The sequence below is a fragment of the Pristis pectinata genome, chromosome 14, assembly GCF_009764475.1.
Source record: "Pristis pectinata isolate sPriPec2 chromosome 14, sPriPec2.1.pri, whole genome shotgun sequence".
Lineage (NCBI taxonomy): Eukaryota > Metazoa > Chordata > Chondrichthyes > Rhinopristiformes > Pristidae > Pristis > Pristis pectinata.
The window spans coordinates 41,092,843-41,116,495 of record NC_067418.1 but is presented as its reverse complement, the minus strand read 5'-3'; the positions used below and the strand labels follow the sequence as shown (position 1 = coordinate 41,116,495).

At 42.2% G+C, this 23,653-nt stretch overlaps 2 protein-coding genes across 2 annotated transcripts in view; one reads left to right on the top strand and one right to left on the bottom strand.

Annotated features, from left to right (window-relative positions):
• The window catches only part of ptdss2 (phosphatidylserine synthase 2), a 70,721-nt gene extending 64,023 nt beyond the window's left edge, over positions 1–6,698 (bottom strand). Inside the window, exon 1 of the mRNA XM_052029550.1 lies at positions 6,251–6,698. Coding sequence (XP_051885510.1) covers positions 6,251–6,450 — 200 coding nt within the window. The 5' untranslated portion in view covers positions 6,451–6,698. The remainder of the gene's footprint in view (positions 1–6,250) is intronic.
• Positions 6,656–23,653, top strand: part of LOC127577999 (testis-specific serine kinase substrate-like) — a 29,158-nt gene continuing 12,160 nt past the window's right edge. The window contains exons 1-5 of the mRNA XM_052029706.1: positions 6,656–6,758; positions 11,066–11,198; positions 12,428–12,511; positions 14,464–14,810; positions 22,348–22,542. Coding sequence (XP_051885666.1) covers positions 11,112–11,198; positions 12,428–12,511; positions 14,464–14,810; positions 22,348–22,542 — 713 coding nt within the window. The 5' untranslated portion in view covers positions 6,656–6,758; positions 11,066–11,111. The remainder of the gene's footprint in view (positions 6,759–11,065; positions 11,199–12,427; positions 12,512–14,463; positions 14,811–22,347; positions 22,543–23,653) is intronic.

Below are 23,653 nucleotides of genomic sequence, written 5' to 3'. Positions count from 1 at the left end.
ACATTGATGAAGGTAGAGCAGTGGATGTGGTGTACATGGATTTTAGTAAGCTGTTTGATAAGATTCCTCATGGAAGACTTAGTCAGAAAGTCAGGAGGCATGGGATCCAGGGAAACCTGGCTATGTGGATTCAGAATTGGCTCGCCCATAGAAGACAGAGGGTGGTAGTAGCTGGAGCGTATTCTGCTTGGAGGTCGGTGACCAGTGGTGTTCTGCAGGGATCTGTTCTGGAGTCCCTGCTCTTTGTGATTTTTATAAATGACTTGGATTAGGATGTGGAAGGGTGGGTTAGTAAGTTTGCTGATGATACAAAGGTTGGGGGTGTTGTGGATAGTGTAGAAGTTTGCTGTAGATTACAACAGGATATTGATAGAATGCAGAGCTGGGCTGAGAAGTGGCAGATGGAGTTCAACCCAGATAAGTGTGAATGATACACTTCGGGAGATTGAATTCGAAAGTAGAATACAAGGTTGATGGCAGGACTCAGCAGTGTGGAGGAACAGAGGGATCTTGGGTTCCTCGTTCATAGAGCCCTCAAGGCTGCCACACAGTTCAATAGGGTTGTTATGAAGGCGTTTGGTGTGTTGGCCTTCATTAGTTGGGGTATTGAGTTCAAGAGCTGCGAGGTGATGTTGCAGCTCTATAGAACTCTGGTCAGACCACACTTGGAGTATTCTGTTCAGTTCTGGTCGCCTCATTATAGAAAGGATGTGGAAACTTTAGAGAGGGCGCAGAGGAGATTTACTAGGATGTTGCTTGGATTGGAGAGCATGTCTTATGAGGATAGGTTGAGCGAGCTAGGGCTTTCCTCTTTGGAGAGGAGGATGAGAGATGACTTGATAGAGGTGTACAAGATGATGAGGCATAGATGGAGTGGACAGTCAGAGACTTTTTCCCAGGGCGACAATGGTTAACACAAGGGGACGTAATTTTAAGGTGACTGGAGAAAGGTATAAGGGGGATGTCAGGGGTATGTTTTTTGTTTTTTTACACAGAGAATGGTGGGTGCGTGGAACACACTGCTGCAGAGGTTGTGGGGGCAGATACATTAGGGACATTTAAGAGACTCTTAGATAGACACATGAATGATAGAAAAATAGGGGGCTATGTGGGAGGGAAGGGTTAGATAGATCTTTGAGCCGGATAAAATGTTGGCACAATATTGTGGACCGAAGGGCCTGTACTGTGCTGTGGTGTTCTATGTTTCTCTAATTTGAAACAGATATTTTGTGATTTGAAATTAATATAACAGAAGAATGAAAAATATAAGAGAGCACACAAGAGATTCTGCAGACGCTGGAAACTGGAGCAACACACACAAAATGCTGGAGGAATTCAGCACGTCAGGCAGCATCTATGGAGGGAAATGGACAGTCTCTACTTTGAGTTCAGGTAGAGGGGTGGGGGCAATAGGCAGATGGGGAGGGGAGAGTGCGAATAGTGCCAGAAGCTGGGAGGTGATGGTTGTGGCCTCCTTGACATCGGTGAGACTGGACACAGACTGGGTGATTGCTTCACCAAGCCCTTGTACTCATTCCGCCGTGGCTGTCTGGATCTCCTGGTTGCCAGGCATTTTAATCCTCCTCCCCATTCTCCCACTGACACATCTGTCCTCAGCCTCCTCTACGGCCAAGATGCGGCTAAACACAAACTGGAACAGCACCTCATATTCCAGCTAGGTAACCTACGACCCGGTGTCACTAACGTTGAATTTTCCCATTTCTGGTAATTGCTCCCTCTCTGAACCCTTTCTCTCTCCTCCTGATCTACCTAGCCCTCATCACCTTGCCTCTATCCCCTCCCCCACCCACTCCATCTGCCCATCACCCACACACTCTTCTCTCTGGTTCCCCTCCCCACCTCCCTCCCTCTATTCCATGCGCCACCTTCCTCTCCTATCAGATTCCATCATCTTCAGCCCCTTGTCCCTTCCACCTACCACCTCCCAGCTTCTAGCATTATTCCCACTCTCCTCTCCCCCATCTGCCCATTATCATCCCACCCACCCACCCACCCTGGATCCATCCATCACCTGCCAGCTCTTGCTCCACCCCTTCACCTTTTTACACTGGCTATCTCCCCTCTATCTTTCAGTCTAGATGAAGGGTCTCAACCCAAAATGTCGACTGAACATTCCCCTCCACAGATGCTGCCTGACCCGCTGAGTTCCTCCAACGAAAAATACAAGGTGGATTTTTTTTTGTTTTAAATGGTGTTCACTCTACACCACAATCTAGTGACCACTCTACTGAGGCAGATGAGAGAATAAAAGCATCTGGCTGTGATTCTGATCAGAGCCTTCAAATGTCAAATGACAAGAGTGTAGTTCAACACACTTATAAACATTTGCTAAATCCATTAATTATGTAACAGACTTGCAATCACTCCAAGATCTAATAATAAAGATAAGAATTAATGGGATATGGAGTAATGGGAGAAGAGAAAAGAGGGAATAAACACTACAGTTCCAATGTGTCAGCCAGCCACTCCCGCTTACTCTAACAGGCAACCTACACTATGGTTTCAATGCAGAATAACATTCCTGGATTAAGTATTAAATACAGGCAACAACAATATGTTTAAATATAGACACTCAAGTTTCCTTTGTAGTAACTAAATTCAGAAACCATTCCAAATTCAGATTCAAATGCCAGATATGACAAAATCAACAATGAATAGGAAATGTCTGATCAAAAGAAACATTCTATTAATACCATAAATCTTACTGATTTTAAATAGTATTAACTTTCTTAGGGTTATATTGCCCTAATGGCTCTGAAAATTTTGCACTGGCCAAGAGGTCCTGGATTTGAGTCCACTTTCAAGTTGACTTCTTTCACTCAACACTCCAGCTGGAGCTGCATAAATGATTATGCCATTCCTGACTATTCCTCCTACTACACATTACCTTCAATAAGACCATCTACCAAATGCTTTGCAAGGGCTTGTCATTTATTCAAAAGTCTTTTATTCAAAAGACTTCACAAATGCACAGACCAATTGACAACACCAAGGGCATTGCAATTGTCACAAGATGAAAGACAACATTAAACAGACCAAAATAAATCTTCATTTTCTGAAATAAAAGCAGAAAATTCAAAGAATACAAACAGATTGATGTATTTTATAATTTTCAAGTGCAATGTTCGAGATCAAGGCCCAATTTTCAAATATAGTGAGTGCTTTATATTCAGAATTTCATCAGACAGTTGCACTTCCCAGTAAAATGAATGCAGACAGCCAGATTACAATAAAAGCATTTTACTTCACTGACTTCTGGGCAGAATGGCCAGTGCAGCCTCACAGCTGCAGGGACTCAGCGATGCCCTGACCTCAGGTGTGGAGTTTCCATGACTGTGCAGGACTCCTCCCATATTCCAAAGAAAGACCGGTAGGTTAAATGGAGACAGTAAATTACCCCTGGGTGTAAGTTAATGGGAAAACAGAATCAAAAGGGGGTTGATGGACATGTGCAAGAGAGAATAAATTATGGAACAAAGGGAAATTAGGAGAGAGAATGGGACTAATTGGATTGCTCCTCTGGGAGCTGGCATGGACTCAATGGGCCAAATGGCCTACTTCTGCACTAAGTAGAAGACAACATCACAAATGGCCATGATTTACTCGTTCTGTCTCTGGTAAGCTATAAAAGTTCAAACTACACTGCTAACTATCTAAATTCCTTAAATAATACATTTTTATCTGTAACTCAGCATCTTTTTATCATCCTTGTTGCTATTTCTCTAAACCCAAGGGGATCACAAATGCGGTAAATTATGTTGAAAGATGAAATCTGTCTTAGATTTTCATTATGCAGGACGAAGAGCAGTGCATTGCATCAGAGCACATATAACTATCCACTACGAAACAAACCTCACTGCAGTTTCTGTACTTGTCAAAGTGATTGAACAGCATTTTTATTAACAACCTCAAAAGTACACAATAATTGAAGTGCTTTGATTGTAGGGGTGTGGGCAAAACGCAATAACTAATCTATTATATAACTACTTAAAGAACATAAATTAAAAATTTACTGTGGAAGATAATCAGAAGCACACATCAGTTTCAAAAGAACTGACCACCTGCATTCTGATGATCACTGATCATGAACTGTAAATTTTAAACACCATTTCCCATCAGATCTGTTCAAAACCAGTCATGATACATGGTTAATTTCTTCTCCCTTATAGATGAAACAATCTTGCCCAGAAAATTATGACTTAGTCTAGTTATAATGAGATTTCTGCATCAGCCTTTAATAACTCAGGTATTGAAACTCAGCTTTTGAATAAGTCAAGGTGACTTTTACATAACATTTCCAAGTACTACTTTAACCCTACACCAAATCTCAGATGGGTTGGATGTTCTATGGCTTTTGTGGGTGAATAATGCCTATTTTACAGATGACAACCAAAAAGTGCACTAAAACTGAGTAAACTGGATCTGGAGTTTAGGTCACCAAAAGTCACATTATGTAACATGTAATGGGGCAGGAATAGCATCTGCTAAGGGAATCTCATGCTACCTTTCGACCAACAGGAGATTGATTAATTTGCTATTTCCAGAATGGAAGGATTCTATCTGTGCTATAAGAATCAAAACATTGCAGTGACGGGAGTACAGTATACTGCAAACTCTTAACCCTTTCATTGTGAGAATCGACTCTTTTGGGTTTCTCAGCCCTGTAACTTGTTGAGACTTCATTTTATAAAATTAAATACTGCATTTTATAGGAAATGCACACATAAACAGACATCTCTACTGTTATATAACACTAGAGATATATGTTATAATCAAAGCTTTGTACAATAAAAAAATGTCCTTTTGTAAATCAACGAACTTCAGATGCTAGAAATCTGAAATAAAACAGAAAATGATAGAAACACTCAGTAGGTCAGGCAGCATCTGTGGAAGGAGAAGAAGAGTTAACATTTCAGTTCTGACTAAGGGTCTTCAATCTAAAACATCAACTGTTTCTTGTTTCCACAGATGCTGCCTGACCTGCTGAATATTTCCAGCATTCCGTTTTTATGTCATCTTGTTCAAAAATAGTTGGAAAATCTATTGTATCTCACAGAAATCCACTTCTCAGAACAAACAGCAGGTACAGAAAATTCTGCCCCACCATTTAGCATCATATGACAGCGTCCTACAGTTAAAAATAGCCCCAGTACAATAAAGCTCCTCCTCAGGTTCTGCCCTCACCATATGCAAAGTATTTAAAGTACCTGTCCAAGTCACTGGCCAATTAATTGATAATTATAATCCCAACCTTGTTTAACAATCACACAATCATTATCACTGGCCAATCAACAAAACACAACAACCTCCCAACCAGTCCCATCCCCCCAACCCATCCATCACCAGCTCTTCCCCCTCCTCCTCTTTTCCCTCCCCGGCTCCCCACCTCCAATCACCAGCTCTTTCTCTCCTCCTCTCCCCATCACCAGCTCCCTCCTCCTCTTCCCCAATCACTGGCCCCCTCCTCCTCCTCACCCCTCCCCAACAATCACTGGCTCCCTCCTCCTCACCCCTCCCCAACAATCACTGGCTCCCTCCTCCACACCCCTCCTCCCCCCCCCCAATCACCAGCTCCCTCCTCCTCCTCCTCCCCCTACCCCCCCATCACCAGCTCCCTCCTCCTCCGCCCCATCACCAGCTCCCTCCTCCTCCCCCCCTCCCCCCATCATCAGCTCCCTCCCCTCCCCTCCCCCCATCATCAGCTCCCTCCCCTCCCCTCCCCCCATCATCAGTTCCCTCCCCCTCCCCTCCCCTCCCCCCATCATCAGCTCCCTCCCCCTCCCCTCCCCCCATCATCAGTTCCCTCCCCCTCCCTCCCCTCCCCCCATCATCAGCTCCCTCCCCCTCCCCTCCCCTCCCCCCATCATCAGCTCCCTCCCCCTCCCCTCCCCTCCCCCCATCATCAGCTCCCTCCCCCTCCCCATCACCGGCTCCCTCTCCTACTCCTCCTCCTCGCCCACCCCTCCCCATCACCAGCTCTTGTTCTTCCTCCTCCTCTTCTCTTCCCCCGCCCTCCCCACCACCAAATCACCGGCTCCCTCCTCCTCTTCTCCCTCCTCCTCTTCTCCCACCTCCTCCCCATCACCAGTTCTTTCTCCTCTTTCCTGCCACTGGCTCTTCCTCTACAACCGCCCCCCCTCCCCCCCCCCCCCCAATCCACCCCATCACCAGTCATTCCCCCCTCCATCACTACCCTGGCCAGACCCTCTCTCCGCTCCTCAGATCTCACCAGAAAAAAGTGACGGTGCCGTCGTCAAACACCTCGGACTCGGTGCTGCGCCGGGCCTCGTCCACCCTGTCCCGCCGGCCGCTCGCTGCCTCCCCGCGTTGCTGCCGATCTCCCGGCTCCGGCTCCCTCCACAAACCGTTCGGCTCCCCGCCGGCCGGCCTCCTCACCGTGCCGCGATCGGCACTGACGCCGCGGATCATGGCGGTGCTGTAGCGGGAGGGCGCCGGGCAGCGTCGCTGAGATGTGCGGTCTCTCCTGCTGCCCACGGTCCGGACTGGACTCCGCTGCACAGACACAGCCACTGGCCGGCTCCCCGCTGCATCAGTGCGCAGGCGCGGACCCCGCCGCCACGGGCGACCGGCTGGAGGGGGGCTGGCACCACAGCGAGGCTAGGGGGGCAGAGCGTCGGAGCGTAGCCTGCGGGATACGGCTCTCTTTCCGCTATCAGAACGAGGCTTGAGGGGCAGGTCTTGGATCAGAGCAAGTTTCGATGGGCGCGGTTGCTCAGGTAACTGCTGCTCTGTGGGCACCGTGAGGTTCAGTGGCGTGATGTCCCTACTTCTGTCAGAATAACGCTCGAATAAACAAGTCAGTCAGGGATTTATTCAAAATTAGAACTGTTACAGTTTTAAAAAAAGGAATTTGGCAATATTGTACGATCAGTGGCAAGACTGCATGCTCATGTGTTGTCTTGTGGAGGTAAAAACAAAATGCTGGAAACACCTAGCAGGTCAGGCAGCATCTGTGGAAGGAGAAGCAAAATTAATGTCTCAGCTCGGAGATCCTTCATCAAAATTTGGTAATATCACAAGTTAGTTTCAAGTTGCAGACAGGGTGGGAGAAGTTTGAATAGGACGGAGGAGTGAGGCCACCCTGAGGTAATCCGGTTGTTTACGGAACTTTTTGATCGATAAATTAATGAGGGAAGTGTGTAAGAGAGAAAATAAGCAAAGGAAACTGTTAAAACTGAAATTCAGATCAGAGTTTTTGAAACAAAAGGAAAATTTTAGGAAAGGCCTGCGGATCAGGCAATATCTATGGAGCAAGAAAACCTGAGTTAAAAGTACATATGGATTTCAAAAGAATTGTGCAGTTCTGATAGAAATAGAAATCTATCTGAAATTGTTGGATTCACTATTAAGTCCAGAAGGCTGCAACATATCCAGATGGATGATAAATTGGTGTTCATCAAGCTTATGTTGGACCTGGTTAGAACAGTGCAGGAGGTCACAGCCAGAGAGGTTAATGTGGGAATGGAATGAAAATTAAATGAGAGGCAACTGGAATTTGAATGTTATCCCTGTGGACGGAATGGAGGTTTTCCACAAAGCATTCACCCAATCTGCACTTGGTTTCTCCAATATAGAGGAGCATATACAATGGGTGTTTAATACAATACACTAAATTGGAAGAAGTGAATCACTGCTTCATCTGGAAGGAGTGTTTGGTTCCCTAGATGGTGATTGGGAATGAGATAAAAGAGCAGCTGTTGCATCTCCTGTGGATGCATGGGAAAGTGCTACGAAAAGGGGATCAGTTGGTGGAGGTGGAAGAGCAGTCCTGGGAATTGAGAAGAGAATTTTCTCTTTGGAATGCTGAATGGGAGGAGAAGGGAAGATGTGTCCAGTTGTGGAATTGCACTGAAGTTGAAGGAAATTGCGGAGGATGATCCATTGAATGCTGAGGCTGGTGGAGTAGACTGTGTTGATCAAGGGAACTCATCATTTCCTGAGGTTCATGCTCAATGCTGTGTGTCAGCATGTTCTTGACTCCTCACTGCAACAACCCTGACTTGCTCCAGCACAAAGCTCTTCTGATTCACAGTTCTACATTATTCTTTGCTACATTCACTGCTGCAAAACTTATTCCTTCCTTTCAGGTTGCACACTTGAAGGCTTGAATTCCAATACTCCTGCAGATCTCTCTCTACTATCCTCTCACCCTATCTTTCCCCAGAGTTCCATACCCTGCTCTGTTTTCACTATCCCTTCTAATCTTCCCCTCTTTGATTCCAAACAATCAGTCCCCAGCAGAGGTCTCAGCTTTATAACCCAAAGTCCCTGTCTTAATGAGTTTCAAACCCAGTATAACATTGGTCTCTTATTCTGCTGCCTTTGTATCTATGCCTGTTTCTTTGGACAGGAGTCTTCACCTCAGATGGCGGGCCCTTTCTTCCATCTCCAGAATTCCTGATCCACCTGGACCCCTTCTGGCTGCTTACACTCTCTAGATCTATTCATTGCTCACTGCCAATGTGCCATTGACCATCTCCATTTTTCCACTCCCCTCACTCTCTCACCTCCACTCTTCTGAACTTGCAGCACCCTGTTCACTAAGAGACAACCCTGGCATAGTCATTAAACCTGCTGGAGCTGTTGTAGGTTAGCAAAATGATCTCTTGCAGAAGCTAAACTTCCCCTCTCAGACATTAACTCCCTCCACGGAACATCAGGCCATTGTCTCCCAGACAGTCATTCACTCCAGCCTCATGATCCCCTAACTTAGAACAGCCCCTTTCCACCTTTGCCCCAAGATCCATAAGCTGAACTGATCAGCAGACCCATTGTTTCTTGTCCTCCTGAACTTCTTCCTACCTTACATCCCTCCTTTCTCCCCTGGCTCTGTCTTTTCCCACTCACGTCATTGATACCTCTAATGCCCTTACTACATTCATAGTTTCATGGTCCTAACCAGCTCATCTTCACCATGGATGTATAATTTCTTTGCACCTCCATGCCACATGAGCATGGTCTCAGGGCTTGCTGCTTCTTCATTGAACAGGTGCTCTGCCAACATGCTCATTTGCCTGGCCAAACACATATGCATGCTCTTGTCCTCTCCCTGAAACAATCCTGACTCACTCTATCTCACAGTTGTCCTGGTCCACAGTTCCACATTACTCTTTGCCACAATCAATGCTGCAAAGCTTTGATAAATGTTTACTTCCATTCCACTTGCTTATTCCAAATCAAAGACCTAACTATGGATAGGAAAAGTTTAGAAAGATAATGGGCTAAATGCAGGCAAATGGAACTAGCTCAGGAAGACACCTTGGTCAGCATAGACAAGTTGGGCTGAAGGGCCTGTTTCCATGCTGTATAACTCTATGATTGGGAATTCATATGGGTCCAAGCTATGTGGGACATGTTGTTTCAGTCTTCCTCAGGCCCACTCCCTCAGCTCTTTTTCCTGGACATTGAGAACCATATTGATGCTGCTTCCTGCACTCACACAGAACACACAAATTCCGTTACTTTTGCTGCCAATTACCATCCTGCTCTCACTTTCACCTGGTCCATCTCCAACTTTTCCCTCCCCTTTCTGGATTTCTCTGTTTCCACCTCAGAAGATAGGTTGCTAGTGACTAAGCTCCATCATACCGTAAATTGAACAACATTCCAGTGCTCATTAAATTTAACGGAATTAAATGAAAGCCCTAAACAAGGCCAAGAGTAGGAATGTACTTTGGCCTAGATTTGATGGCTGCTAGGCTCCATCTCAGGCAGATTTGGAAGGAAAGTAAAAGGGCCTTTGCAAAAGCACTTAATCTGTATTAAACTTACTCACACAATTTTTTCTACTGCTATCTCTCCTGTCTTCCCTTTCTGCTCTCTGCATTTTTTTGTTTCTTGTCTCTCTTGAGATTAGATCTAACTTGTACAACAAGCACTGAACAAAATGTACATTTATATAAGGGGGAACATTTGAAGAAAATGAAATGTTTTTTCTTCAAATCTTTTTTTTAAATAAAGTGACTAAGCATTTCACAATACCCTGGCAACTGAGAATCGCATTGTGATACAGCACAGAAGGAGGCCATACAGTCCATCATCTTGTGTCAACTCTTCAAAGAGCTATTCAATTGATCCCACACTCCTGTTTTTTCCCTACATTTCAAGTGTTTTCCTTTTCAAATTAGTTCCAGCTATTGAATTTGCTTCCACCTCACTTTCAGCAGTGTATGCCAGATAACAAACTGCAAGGTAAACAAAAAATCTTCTCACTTCCTGCCTGGTTAACTTGTCAATTACCTCAAAACAGGCAGTTTTGACAAGGTTATACAATGTCCAATTATAGAGGTAGAGGTTTTCATCACTGGAATTCTTCAGGTTCTATGACATCACAAAATATGATAATGCTTTTCAAACAACTTTTGTTTGAATATAACCCAACTGTGATCCACAGTCTTCTGAGCTGTAAACTGGATGAGAGATGAGTGAGGCAATATCAAATCAAAACCTAACTTGTTTGCTGCCAATACCCTGCTAAGTTTTGTTTTGGTTACTGACACGAATAGAGGTATTTTAGTTGAAAAGAGCACTTGGCTATGATTTTTATCTATCAAAATGGAAATTATTTTCAAAACTATTTGGCAGTCCTCAGAATTTGAGAAGGGTGAAGTTGAAGAAGCATATATATATCCTGAGAGCCAACAAATATCACCTGTGGAGTCAGATGAAATACAGACTGCTTTGAACTGGTAATGGGACTCCTCAGGGAAATGAGTAATAAAGTGTGTTATGCAAATCATGAATTACAGTTATAAGTTGATGTACCCCAGTATCATAAATAAGAATGTAACTGCTCAATGAAAGTTCAAGATAAGATATAGGTTTCTACTTAATAAATTTTTGCCAATAAATATAGGCATGTCAAACTGAAATTATGATGGAAGATTTAGATCATGGAGAAGTCAAAAGAGCTTTATAATGGTGGAGCGGTATCACTTTCTATATATCTTTATTTGTAAAATATCGAAAACAATTGGAATGTTGTATGACTTCTTTCTGACAATGATATCCTCTTGTTTTATAGGCTGAACAACTATACAGTTGGTTCCACTCCTGACCCTTTGGACATCATGTGGGTTGGATTGAAACGGACTTATGGATGCTCAGATATTTCAGTCAAGAGTATTATCAATAAAGCCAAAAAGAAAAATCAGGAGGTACATGAAGCTGAATGGGGTTTTACAATCTTGATGCAGTGTTTGATTTATGTAATAATGAAAATGACTGGTCAGTTTGACTTCTCTGCAGTTTCATCTGGCAGTGGTCACTCTGCTCCCTTTTTTTTGGTCCTTTTCACTCCTTTTGCTTCTTAATTTTCCACCCCAAGATAATTTTCTGTGTGAAAACTCGTGTAAAATTAGAATAAAAGAGCCCTTATAGTTAGAATATGTGTTACAATTTGATAGAATATTAGTTAGGCCATCCCTGGAGTATTGTGTGCAGTTTTGGTCGCCACACTATAAGGAAGGATGTGATTGTGCTGGAGAGAATGAAGAGACTCACTGGGATATTACCTGAATTGGAGCACTTCAGCTTTAAGGATAGGCAGGGCAGGCTAGGTTTGTTTTCCTTAGAGAGGAGGAGGCTGAGGAATGCTCTGGTAGAGGTATATAAACATGAGGGGGATGGATATGGTAGATACTTTTTCTCATGGTGGGGGTGTCTAAGACAAGAGGGCATGGGTTTACATTGAGAGGTAGGAGGTATAGAGGGGTTCCAAGGGAGTGGTTGAAGCTTCTTCCCCTCCGCCATCAGATTTCTGAACAGTACCTTGTTATTCCTCTTTTGCACTATTTATTTGCTTTGGTAACTTGTAATAATTTTTATGTCTTTATGTCTTGCACTGTACTGCTATTGCAAAACAACAAATTTCATAACATATATCAGTGATTCTGATTCGGAATGAAGACAGGTACTCTCACAACATTTAAGAAGCATTTAGAGAAGTACTTGGATTGCCGATTGCAAAGACATTGAAGGCCACAGACCTAATGCAGGCAAATGGGATTAGTGTAGATAGGTATGGCGGGTAGCATGGACATGGTGGGCTGGAGGGCCTGTTTCTGTGCTGTTCCATTCTAGTTCTAAAACCTGTTCCTGTGATCCGATCTCCTTTTTATTTTGATGATTTGCTAATTCACCATGTGTCAGCAGTATTTTCAATTAGCCTATATCTAGATCATGCCTAACATTCAGATCTTTGGCATTTAAACATAAAATGTGTTAATGTTTTGGATATCAGTGGGAGATCAAGTGAGTTTTAAACATCTACATAACCTGGAGGGTTAGTGCAACTTACGATGGGCCCACAGATTCTCTCAATATTTTGCAATATCAATTGATTTTGCTTTCAAGTATGCTGATGTCTCTTGTTGTTTCTTCTTAGTATGAATGTGAAGATGTTGAAGCATCAGTAGATAGTATACAGCGAAAAGCAGCAGCTGTGAGGGAAAACTCCTCCCTCCTAGAGGTAAGTACTTTGCATCTAATGAAATACACTTGTAGTGTGTTCATAGATCCAATGCAGGAAATGCAGTGGCCAATGTTGCACTAAGCAAGCATCACAAACAGGCCTTTATCAGTCAGGGCATTGAGTATAAAAGTTGGGATGTTATGTTGCAGTTGTAGAAGACATTGGTGAGGCTGCATTTGGAATATTGTGTTCAGCTTTGGCCGCTCTGCTATAGGAAAGATGCCATTAAGCTGGGAAGAGTGCAGAGGAGATGGTAAGGATGTTGCCGAGACCCGAGGGAGTGAATAATGGAGAGAGGTTGAGCAAGTTGGGGCTTTTTTCAGTGGGGCGTCGGAAAATGAAGGGTGATCTTACAGAGCTGTATAAAATTATGAGGGGCGTATATAGGGTGAATGTGTACAGTCTTTTTCCCAGGGCTGGGGAATCAAGAACTAGAGGGCATAGGTTTAAGGTGAGAGATTTAATAGGAATCTGAGGGGCAACTTTTTCACCCAGAAAATGGTCAGTGTATGGAATAAGCTGCCAGAGAAAGTAGTTGAGGCAGGTATATTAACATCATTTAAAAGGTACTTGGACAGGTACATGGGCAGGAAAGGTTTAGAGAGATTATGGGCCAAACTTGGGCAAATAGGACTAGCTTAGATAGGAATCTTGGTTGGTGTGGACCATTTGGGCTGAAGAAACTGTCTCTGTGCTGTATGACGCTGTGACTCTAAGCAGCAATGAGACAATGATAAGATTTCCTGCTTTTAGTGATATTGAGATAAATATTGGCTAGAAGACCAGGAAGAATTCTATTACTTTACTCTGAAATAGAGGATTGTATTTTCTACATCCTCTTAAGAAGGCAGAGAGTTTAACATCTTCTCTGGAAAACAGTGCAGTAATCCCTGAGTACTGCTCTGGAATATTAGCCTAGATTAGGTCCTCAAATCTCTGGAGTGGGATCTGAACCCACAATCTTCTGACTGAAAATTGAGAGTGCTTTGGCATTTGTGCATTTAAATATTGTTTTTATTTGGATGTCTTCCTTTTGCAATCAACTAAAGAAAAGGAAATAACTCAGATTTGGGAGATATTTCTCACATCCACAAGTAGTTTCAATTGACTTTACAACTAATTGGTTCACAAAGTATCATATTTATTATTTTGGTTATCTGGCTGATCTGGTGGATAGAACTAGAATGGCCCAGTTAGAGATTTCTTATAAATCCTGCCCAAAATGCAACAATTCCCCATTCATTTTAAATACGGGCAGTCCCCGTGTCGTGTAAGAATTCCGTTCCTGAAAACTGTCCATAAATCGCAGGTCAGAAATGAACAATTTCAATGAGGGTTGATTACCGTGAACATTTATTTATTGTCTTCTCCATGTAATTACAATGGCACAGAATCAAAATATCCCACATCCAAAGGCTAGTTTCAATAGCCTTAAATTACCAATGGATGTTACATTGTTTGATGAAGTATTTTATAAGTGTCAATAGAAGAGATTGCCTTGTCAGTTTCCAAACCAAATCTTTTGAGTGGCCTCCCACTCTGAAATGTCACCTGCTTTCTTAAAGACAATGGTGGTGTTTGTTTACTACAGGGAGGTTTATGTAAACAGTTTTTTTGAAGACTGGTTGTGTTTTAAATTAACTAGCTGCTATCCCTATTCCATAACTCCAAAAGCTGTTTGCATTTCTAACTATCCTATCTTGAAAAATTCTTAAAGTTTACAGGAGAATTTGCCTAAAGTTATATTTGCATAAGTCAGGTCTTCTGTAACTCAGGGAACTCCCGTGTAGGTGAATTCTCAGGTATTTAATGCAGACACCCCTTCAAACAGTTATATTTTGCCATAACTGGATGTGTGTACAAAAGGTAGTTGCAAGTGCTTCATTGCTACCATTGTTTGGAATATCTGGGAGAAAGGCCCATCATTATGTGTTTCTTCTCCATGACAGTTAAAATTGCGACAGCTCTGCAGGCGCATCAAAGAGGACACCATGAAGAAACACAAAAAGATTAAAGTTGATTTAAGCAAGAAACTCAGAAAGAGAAGCCTGACTGACGAGATTGGCTCATCAAGATACTGCAACCCCAATGAAAGTTTATGCCAGACACTTGAATATGTTGTTGCCACAATGTCTGATCTGGAGGTGATGATGACAGACATTATAAACACCATTGAAGAGGACCCCAGTTCAGACAGAATGCCAGAGAAGGATCCTGTAACATCCAGGAAGGAGTCTGAAACTCGAAACATGCCACACCAGCCTAAATCTTTATCATCAGTGTTAGAGGAAGTCAGGTAAGCGCATAATATATAAACATATCTCTTGGCTAATCTGATTGTAAATTCAAATCTTCATTTCTTTCTTCCCATCACAATCTTTAAACCCCCCCCCCCTTGATTATCAAGTATCTATTTCTCTCTGTCTTAAAAATATTCAAAAACTCTGCTTCCACTGTCCTGTGATGAAGAGTTGCAAAGACTCAAGACCTTCTGAGAGAAAAGAATGTTGTAAGTGAGTTACTCCCTATTTTTATATGGTGACCCATAGTTCCATAATCTCCCACAAGATGTAGCACCTTTTCCACATTCACCCTGTGAAGACTTTTAAAATCATGAAAGGGTGTGTGTTTCAGTCATTTCCCTTTGCACTCTTTTAAACTCCAGCAGATGCAAACCTAGCCTATCCAATCAGCCCATTCCAGATATTAGTCTGGCAAATTTTCTCTCAACTGCTTCCAATGATTTAACATCCGTCCTTAAATAAGGAAGCCGATAGTATACATTGAGCCCTATGTAACTTGAGCTGGTGTTGTATTTTTAAATTAAATTCTTTGAATTTTATTTACAGCGTGGTAACAGGCCCTTCCGGCCCAACGAGTCCATGCCGCCCATTTGAAACCCAAATTAACCTACCCATGTCTTTGGAATGTGGGAGGAAACCGGAGCACCTGGTGGAAACCCACGCAGACACGGGAGAATGTACAAACTCCTTACAGACAATGACAGGAATCGAACTCCAATCGCTGGCGCTGTAATAGCGTCATGCTAACGGCTACACTACCGTGCCGTGTATTCCGTTCCCTTGGCAATAAACAATAACATTTGTCAGCTTTCCTAATTACTTAGTGTACCTAAATGCAAGACCGATGTGAGTCATGCGCCAAAATATCTAGATCTCTCTGCATCTCATGACTATGTTAGATCAACATATATTAAAGGGACAGGACTAGTATGTTTGGGCCAAATGACTCATGCCAATGATGGTCCACCCAAGCCTCTTCCCACGCCGGTTTATTTGCAACATTTGCTTGCATTTCTTTCTCCCTCATATATTTGTCTAACTATTCTTTATGTCTGTGCAATTCAGCTCAACTACCTTACGTGCAAATACATAAATGGCTTTTTCTAACCCAGATTCTGGGTAGAAAGTTTCTTCTGAATTCCTTATCAGATTTATTAGTGACTCTTTTGTATTCATGTCTCCCAGTTTGTCCCATTAGTGGTGATATTTTCCCGACGTCTATTGTATTACACCCTTTCATGATTTTAAAAGTCTCTACAAGATCACCTACAAGACCCAGCTTTTCCTCCTGAGTACAACCTCTGGATTCTAGTATAAAATGTTATTGTACCTTTTGTTGCTCCATTATATCCCTTTTATAACAAGGGGATCAATACTTGGCTAGTGTTTCCCAAGTGTGATATAACCTAGTGAAAGTTCTACACAACTTTAAAATAACTTATTTGCTGTTTGGTTTCTTCATTTAAGAGAATGTGGTGATGGAATTGAAATCCTTGATTACAGAACTTCCAGGGACTGCAGAAGTTGGGTACTCCTGTACTTTTATGTGGAGATCCCCACCTCTTAGATATTTATCAAAAGCAGCTGCTTACATTGGGAAATGGCATTAACCATTTATCATTATCGGGGTCAATAACTTATAATATATTAAGTACTATATATATATTATTGAATGACATGAGAGGTATAAACATTGTCATTGTAACATTTGCAAGTTAAAACCTGTCCTCCTTAATATTTTATGAATGACTATCTCTCTTCCAAAGAAATACAATATTTAATGAAAGATCTTGATGTTTGGCAGGTGTGGGATATGCAGCACCGAGCTACTCCAGTTAAGAGTGTGAGAAGTGTAGTGCAACTGGAAGAGCCACAGTAGTCCAATAACAACAACTAATATTTAAGGAGTATACTTAATAAAGTAGGCACTGGTGCTTCATTGGAGCACAACTTGCAAAATAAAGAAGGGAGCATTTAGGATGTGTGTGTAAAAGGAAGAAAGACACAGCAATTTTTACATGAATGAAGACATAGAGTAAATCCAGGCGTTTAATTTCACAGAATTATCTTGTAGCTGGTGAACTGCTTTCCCAATGACATACTACCAATAAAGCTAAATTTTTGTGTACCTTCTCTTGAGAGATGTCAGGATTGGCATGTTGAATCCCTTTTCACTTTGGCTGTAGTTGTTCTCAAATCAAACTCTGGTTCAGATTTGTTCATTCCTTCACCAACAAATCAGTGATCTATCCGTGTATTTGTGTGAAACCCAGCTTTTCCAACAATAGCTGGTGTAAGGACCCAAGTGGCCTGATTATGCATATACTTAGCCGATGGACTTTGTTGCAGAACAACTTAAAACCAGACTGAATAGTGAAGGAACGAAAAGCAACACATTGGCTTCAATGGAGAAATGTTCTGTTGGGATTAACACATGTTGAGGTATGAGGAAGCTCTACCATACATCATTTACAGTATATGCTATGTCCTGAGGATGAACCTGAACCAAATCCATGCTGCAATATATTCTATTGTAATTGGTGCTAAAGGTCAAATGAACAATTATGCTTCATTTTGTGGGCTGTGTTATGCCAAATTTGCCCTCCTGTTGCCACTGATGCAGTCTCTGGTTTTACTGATAAATCAGATGAATTATATTCTGTTATAAGATGGCTGTTAGGACTTTTGTGTGCCAGGGAGCTGCTCAGTAGTTATTGTCCCTGCTGTGAAACCATAGAGAGAGAGGCAGTGTTTGAAAGATCAAAACAAATGCAGATGCTGAAATGAACAAGAAAATTCTGGAAATACTCAGCAGGTCAGAATGTGGAGAGGGAAACAGGCCTAATGTTCCAGGTCAATGAGTTTCTCAGATTTCCAGCATCCACAGTCATTGTAAATATAAGATACTTGCTGGATAGTGGCTTCCAAATGTGGTCTCTCTAAAAACTATTGTTTCTTCCTCTTTTCCTTCAACACAACTGTCCTTTTCCCTCCTCCTTACATTCTTGGCCTAAAAACAGAGAACATTAATGAAAGTGTTAATAAGTGCTAAATTTCCCAACCTCATCTCCCAGCCCATTTCAAGTCATCTCCCATTAATTAGTACAATCATTTTATCTGATGTGATGTTTTGGCTGATGATTGTAAAAGCATTGTGTTCACTTTATTGTTGTCCCTCTGATGATGTGACATGGTCACTGAAGGAGGTCGCCACATTTGTTCCATCTGACCAAGAGGAAGATCACAAATAATGTCGAAGCAAATATTATTTTTGCCTCTAGAAATGATCAATGTGTAAATCCAAAAACTGCTAATCCATGCCTGAAGGTTGCCATTATTACTAAATTAAGGTTGACGATTTAGCTGGTTGCGCAAAGCATGCTGAAACACAAACTTCTCTGGCTTTGAAGAAACTGGACATACTCTCCTCCTGCTCATAAATGGAGTGGCTGTGCCAGAGTAAAGAATCTTGCTCATTGAGTACAGGTTTTCTGTCAGCAGAAAGTTCTGCCTACAACATATTCATGACTTTTCCCTGAAGGTTCTCCTCAAGTTTTTCACACTCTTTGATGGATTTTCCTGTATATTCTCTATATAGTATTGTTCACAGATGAAAGTGAAACAGGAAAATTATATTGGACACGTAAGAACATCAAGCATGAGCACTTAGCATAGAGGCTTTGAGATAACTGGAGGATTGCTCTGCTTGGCTAATATCATGGCATGCTATGTGTAGAATTGGGCTGAGGGAAAAAGGAAGTCCAATGGATTTCTTCCAGGATATAGCTCCCTCTCAAGTGCATCATATCAACATTCAAATTCCCTTTGGCTTTGTGTCCAAAAATGCCTGCAATCTGGTGCAAATCTAAAAAAACATGGAATTTTGGCCATGATTAAATCACTAGTGCAACCAATATGATCAAGACTCCTACATAAGCCCATATGAATCTCCATCCACAAAACTGGCCATGCCTCCAACTTTCATGCAACTCTTCTAGTTGTTCTTGATCAGTTCTCTTCGCATTAGAAGGTTTTAAGGCTCAGAGGGAAACAACCATTTGTCTGGAGCAACGCACACAAAATGCAGGTCCTGATGAAGGGTCTGGACCCGAAATGTCGACTGTTTCCCTCTGTTGATGCTGCCTGACCTGCTGAGTTCCTCCAGCATTTTATGTGCATTGCTCCAGATTCTGGCATCTGCGGAATCTCTTGGGTAATCATTTGTCTGGTTTCTAATTGCAATCTTTTAAGCACTTATAAATATCCTTACTAAGTTGGTCTGTGCTTTCTATTACTTTTAATTTATTTTTATTGCACAAGTATGATTAACACTAAAAATTAAAGATCCTCCCAAAGTAAAGAATTTTAAACACAGCATGGCTAATGTGGATGAATGATGATGGATGGAGTTTAAAAGTTTAATTTTAAGACTAAAATAATAACAAATATAGTTATAGGTTCAATATTGCTTTGGGCTTGATTGTTTATGCTGATGAATTCCTATTTATATCAGTTGAAAACTTGTGTCAATTCTAAAGAGTCCAGGAGTGTTTAATTTGATATTGACAAAGGGGGATGCTTCCAGGCATGACTATTCTGGAGAAGACTGATGGCTAATGTAGTCTTTGAACTTAAACACCACAGGGATAACAGTTAGTACCAGGCCAATCAGGGAGGGGAAGTATTTTTAAATCATTGGTCTGGATCTCACTGGCTGTTCTGGTGTCTTAGTTGTTTTCTTCACTTATTCAAAAAATGTGGAATGAATCCTAGTAATGCCTACAATTTATAGTCCATTCCAAATTGCCCCTGAATTGAGGGCACTTAAGGTTCAACATTTCAGGGTTTGGAGTCAGAAATAGATCAGACTGGGTAAAAATTGCAGGCCTCCTTCCCTGAAAGACGTGATTGAATCAGATGGATTTTTATGATGATCTTAGTTACCAAGAACTAGTTGTGTTTTTAGTTCCAGACTTAATTAATTATGCTGTCAACATGGGACCTGCCTCATGGCCTCTGGATCAATGGTCTGGAACTTCTCTTACTAGTCCAATCCTTATCCACAACCATATTCCACAAATATGCCAGGATTATATGGAAATGACACAGAAGAGAAGTTGAGGCCCAGAGGAAATCAGCCATGACTATTTTGAGTGGTGGAGCAGGTGTGAAGTGGTCTACCTACAGCTATTTTCTTGTGTTCCTACCCATAGGCTGAATCTATCAATTGCCGTTTTCTGGGATTACCCAACATTTCACTGGGTAACGCAAAAACCTAAAGAAAAAGCCGGAGTAAGCCATTTGGCCCCTTGTGCCCTGCTCCAGTGTTTAGTAAGATCATGGCTGACCTTTTATCTCAATACTGCTTTGCTGCACAAACTTCTTCTCCTTAGATTCTCTTAATAACAAGGGAGATTGACCTTTAGAACTAGTATCAGGCAAAGCAGGAGCTAGGATTGTATTGAGGATCACTGGGGGTTATAGGACAAGGGATAAGAAAGGAAGGAGGAAGGTAAGTTACTATAATTCAATTATATCAATTGACTTTAATTTTTTAGTTAATGATGTCGTTGATGTTCCTAGTTAACTTTATTTGTCCTTTTAGTCATTTTTAACTTTATTTCAATCAAGTTTTTAAATGTCCCTGAATGTTAGAGACATAGAAACAATTCTAAAAATCACTGGTGGGTACAGAGCCTTGCTGGGTACAGAGCCTTGCTGGCTGTGATGGGTTGTCTGGAGGGTGAGGGGGTGGAGCTGTTGTGGAGAGAACACCAAGTAGAGTTGCACGTTGCTCCACATCTAGATCAGGTAACTATGGGCATGGGAGAAATTGTGCTTGGCAATTCTTTACAGGGACCCTCTAGTCAACAATTGGTAAACCATTTATTTTCTTACCTTTTAAAGGCAACATACTTGTAACTTTTTGAATAACGACCCTAGAAACTAAAGAAATTAATATAGTTCTCTTTTGTCCTGGTTGGTCTTTGTATCTCAATCCCATTTATTCCCCTTTGACTTGATCACTTAGGATCCTTACCTGGTGGAAGGCAGCACAATGGAGACCTTTCTTTTGAATTTCAGCATATAGTTTGTATTAATAATTATACAAATTTCAGATAAACCATTGAACAATTTGGCTGAGACTGTTCATAGCCATTGGTATTTTTATAGCATTGTCCTCTGGCTAATTTTTTTGAGTAACAACGAATGGGGGAAATACCAGGGTTATCTCCATGAATCAGTAGGACTTCACAATGAAAATGTGAATTGGGCACAGAAATTAGTTCCACAATTCACAGCCACTTCATTTGTTCATTTTAATGACTGAAAGATCAGGAGAAGCATAACTTGCATGCATTGCATGCAATTGCCTAATCAACTCTTCCCTCAAGCAAAGCTCTGAGAAGGAGCAACAAGTTGTGATGTTAATTTTATAAGGCTTTGGCAAGGCTGACTATCTTTCCACTTAGCACAAATGATGAGCAATGACACAAAATTGCATTCTTAGCGATAAAACCTTACATATCATGACTTGAGATGGTAAAAGATCAAGAAATGACAAAACGGCCACTTAAATCATCCCTCTAGTCACCTAGGACCAAGGCAAGTCTTTACAAAGTCAGCTTTGTCTTGGAACAAATTATTTCAGATCTTAACACTGTTGCACAACAAATATCTAGTCCAACATCATTTCAGAAATGAACTTTTGTGCTACTTTGATACGTATGTTCTTTTTGCCCTAATCCAGTGTGCACAACATTTTTGTCAGAAGTACCAGAATTACATTTCAAACACTTCAGGGAACCACTCATGAGAAACATTTGTTTCAACCGTGTGGTTCTCCCACTCACTGCTCCACCCTCTACCCTTTCGCTGCACCCTCCCCCACTCCCTCACCTCTCCACCCATGTCTCCTCCATGTTCGCTCATCTTTCCACTCACAGGCCCCCCCTCTCTGCTCTCTCACTTCTCCACTCACTGCCCCCTCCTTGTTCCTTCACCTCTCCATTTACCTCTTCACCCACGGCCCCCTCACTGCTTCACTCACTCTCCCTTTGCCGCTTCACTTCTCATATCTCTGGTACTATTTTCCATCTTGCCAGATCTGTGGCCACCAGCATGGTGCACCTTCACCCAGAGCTGCAAATAAACCTGGATATGGGTTCAGGCCCTGATGATCATAACGTTCAAATCCCTAACTCTGAGCCCAGTTGAGTTCCTTGTCCTAGAGCATGGAATTGGGTGGACCCAGATACTCTGCACCCAGTGTCAGGAAGGCCTCAAGGCTTGGCACCGCATAGGCCCTGGGGACTTGAACTTGACATCCAATGGGCTATAAGAACGACAAGGATGAACTGGATAGACACATCCCCTGGGCCAGATAGAGCCTGCTGGCCAGAGTATACAACAATCTTATATTGTTCATGAAGCTTATGGATGGGAGGGGTAGTCAGAGAGAAGGAAGGGGACTTTTCTCTATTTCAAATACACCCAATGCCAATTACCAAACCTTTGTGATTGTTTCAGGAAGACACTAGTGGATTTTAACTCTGAATACCATGAGGATACTGTCCTTACAGAAGAAGTGTCCAAGCAGACTGACAAAGTCAAAGAGAAGATGAGCAGTTTACTGAGCCAGTGGGAGGTCAGTCAAGAACAAGAGTCCAGTTTGCATAAAATGCTTGGAGACTTCAGAAATGAACAAATGACCATTTCTATCAGGTAAATCAATGAGAAGGGTGGCTTAAGCAACAATTTAACTGCTACACAATTGCTCTGTGGTCAACTGATTTGATGGGGTGGTAAGACGGTGAGGGAGTTCAAGTTATGTTCCTGGTGTCTTCCTACTGGCATCTTTGCCTGACTTCAAGTGCAGGAAGGCCCAGAGTACAGAGGTCTAATTAAAATAGGAGTGCCACTGGAGGATGATGTTGTTCGGATAGGGATGCTGTTTTAACCAAGGACCCAGCTGAGCATCACATGGCCTCCAACCTATCAAATAAGTCTATTTTTACAACTGAAGTTGAAGTCAGCGGCATGAAAGCAGGAGTATTTCAAGATGGGTGCCCACCCAAATTCAACCCAGTCCTAGCAGTTGGGTTAGGGGTTTGTTTACACTGTACTTAACATATTGTTATGCTTTGGCACTACACTTCTCACACTCTTAACTGGAGTAGCTCGGTGCTGCATATCCCACACCTGCCCTACACGGTAGTGCAGTACATCTGTGATTCTCCTCCTGGCAGCCTTCCATCTCATAGGACAATAATTTATGCCTTTGTGGTTTAACATCATTTTGTTATGTGGCTAATGTATTTAACACCCAGTGCTGGTGGCTGGTTGGAGAATCGGTGGGGTGTCAATGGGAATATGTGAGAGAATAATTACAGGGAAGTAATAGTGAAATGGATTTGATGGGATTGCTCTAGAAACCAGCATAGACGATGGGCAGAATAGCCTCCTCCTATGTCATTTGGAATCATGGAAATAGTGTGGCTTAGAAGGTTCACTCTGGCATGGCAGTCTCTGCTGCACTCACTGCAGATGAAGGCGATGTGCTGAGAAGGTACAAAGTTTTTTAGCTTCTGTTTTCTCTTCACCCTCTTCTGAATCAGCTGAACTTTCTCATTCTCCTTGGCTTTTCCAATGTCATCGTAAAAACAGACCATCTCCTGAGGTCAAACTCTCAGTGGCTATCTCCCAGTGTCTGAATCAATGCCCACTGTCTTCATATCCTGCCTACATTTGTCATTGTAATTGATGTATGAACATCTGGCAAGTTGACCCAGTGGCCAGTTTATCATACAGTATATCCTTGGGAATACAGCTATTA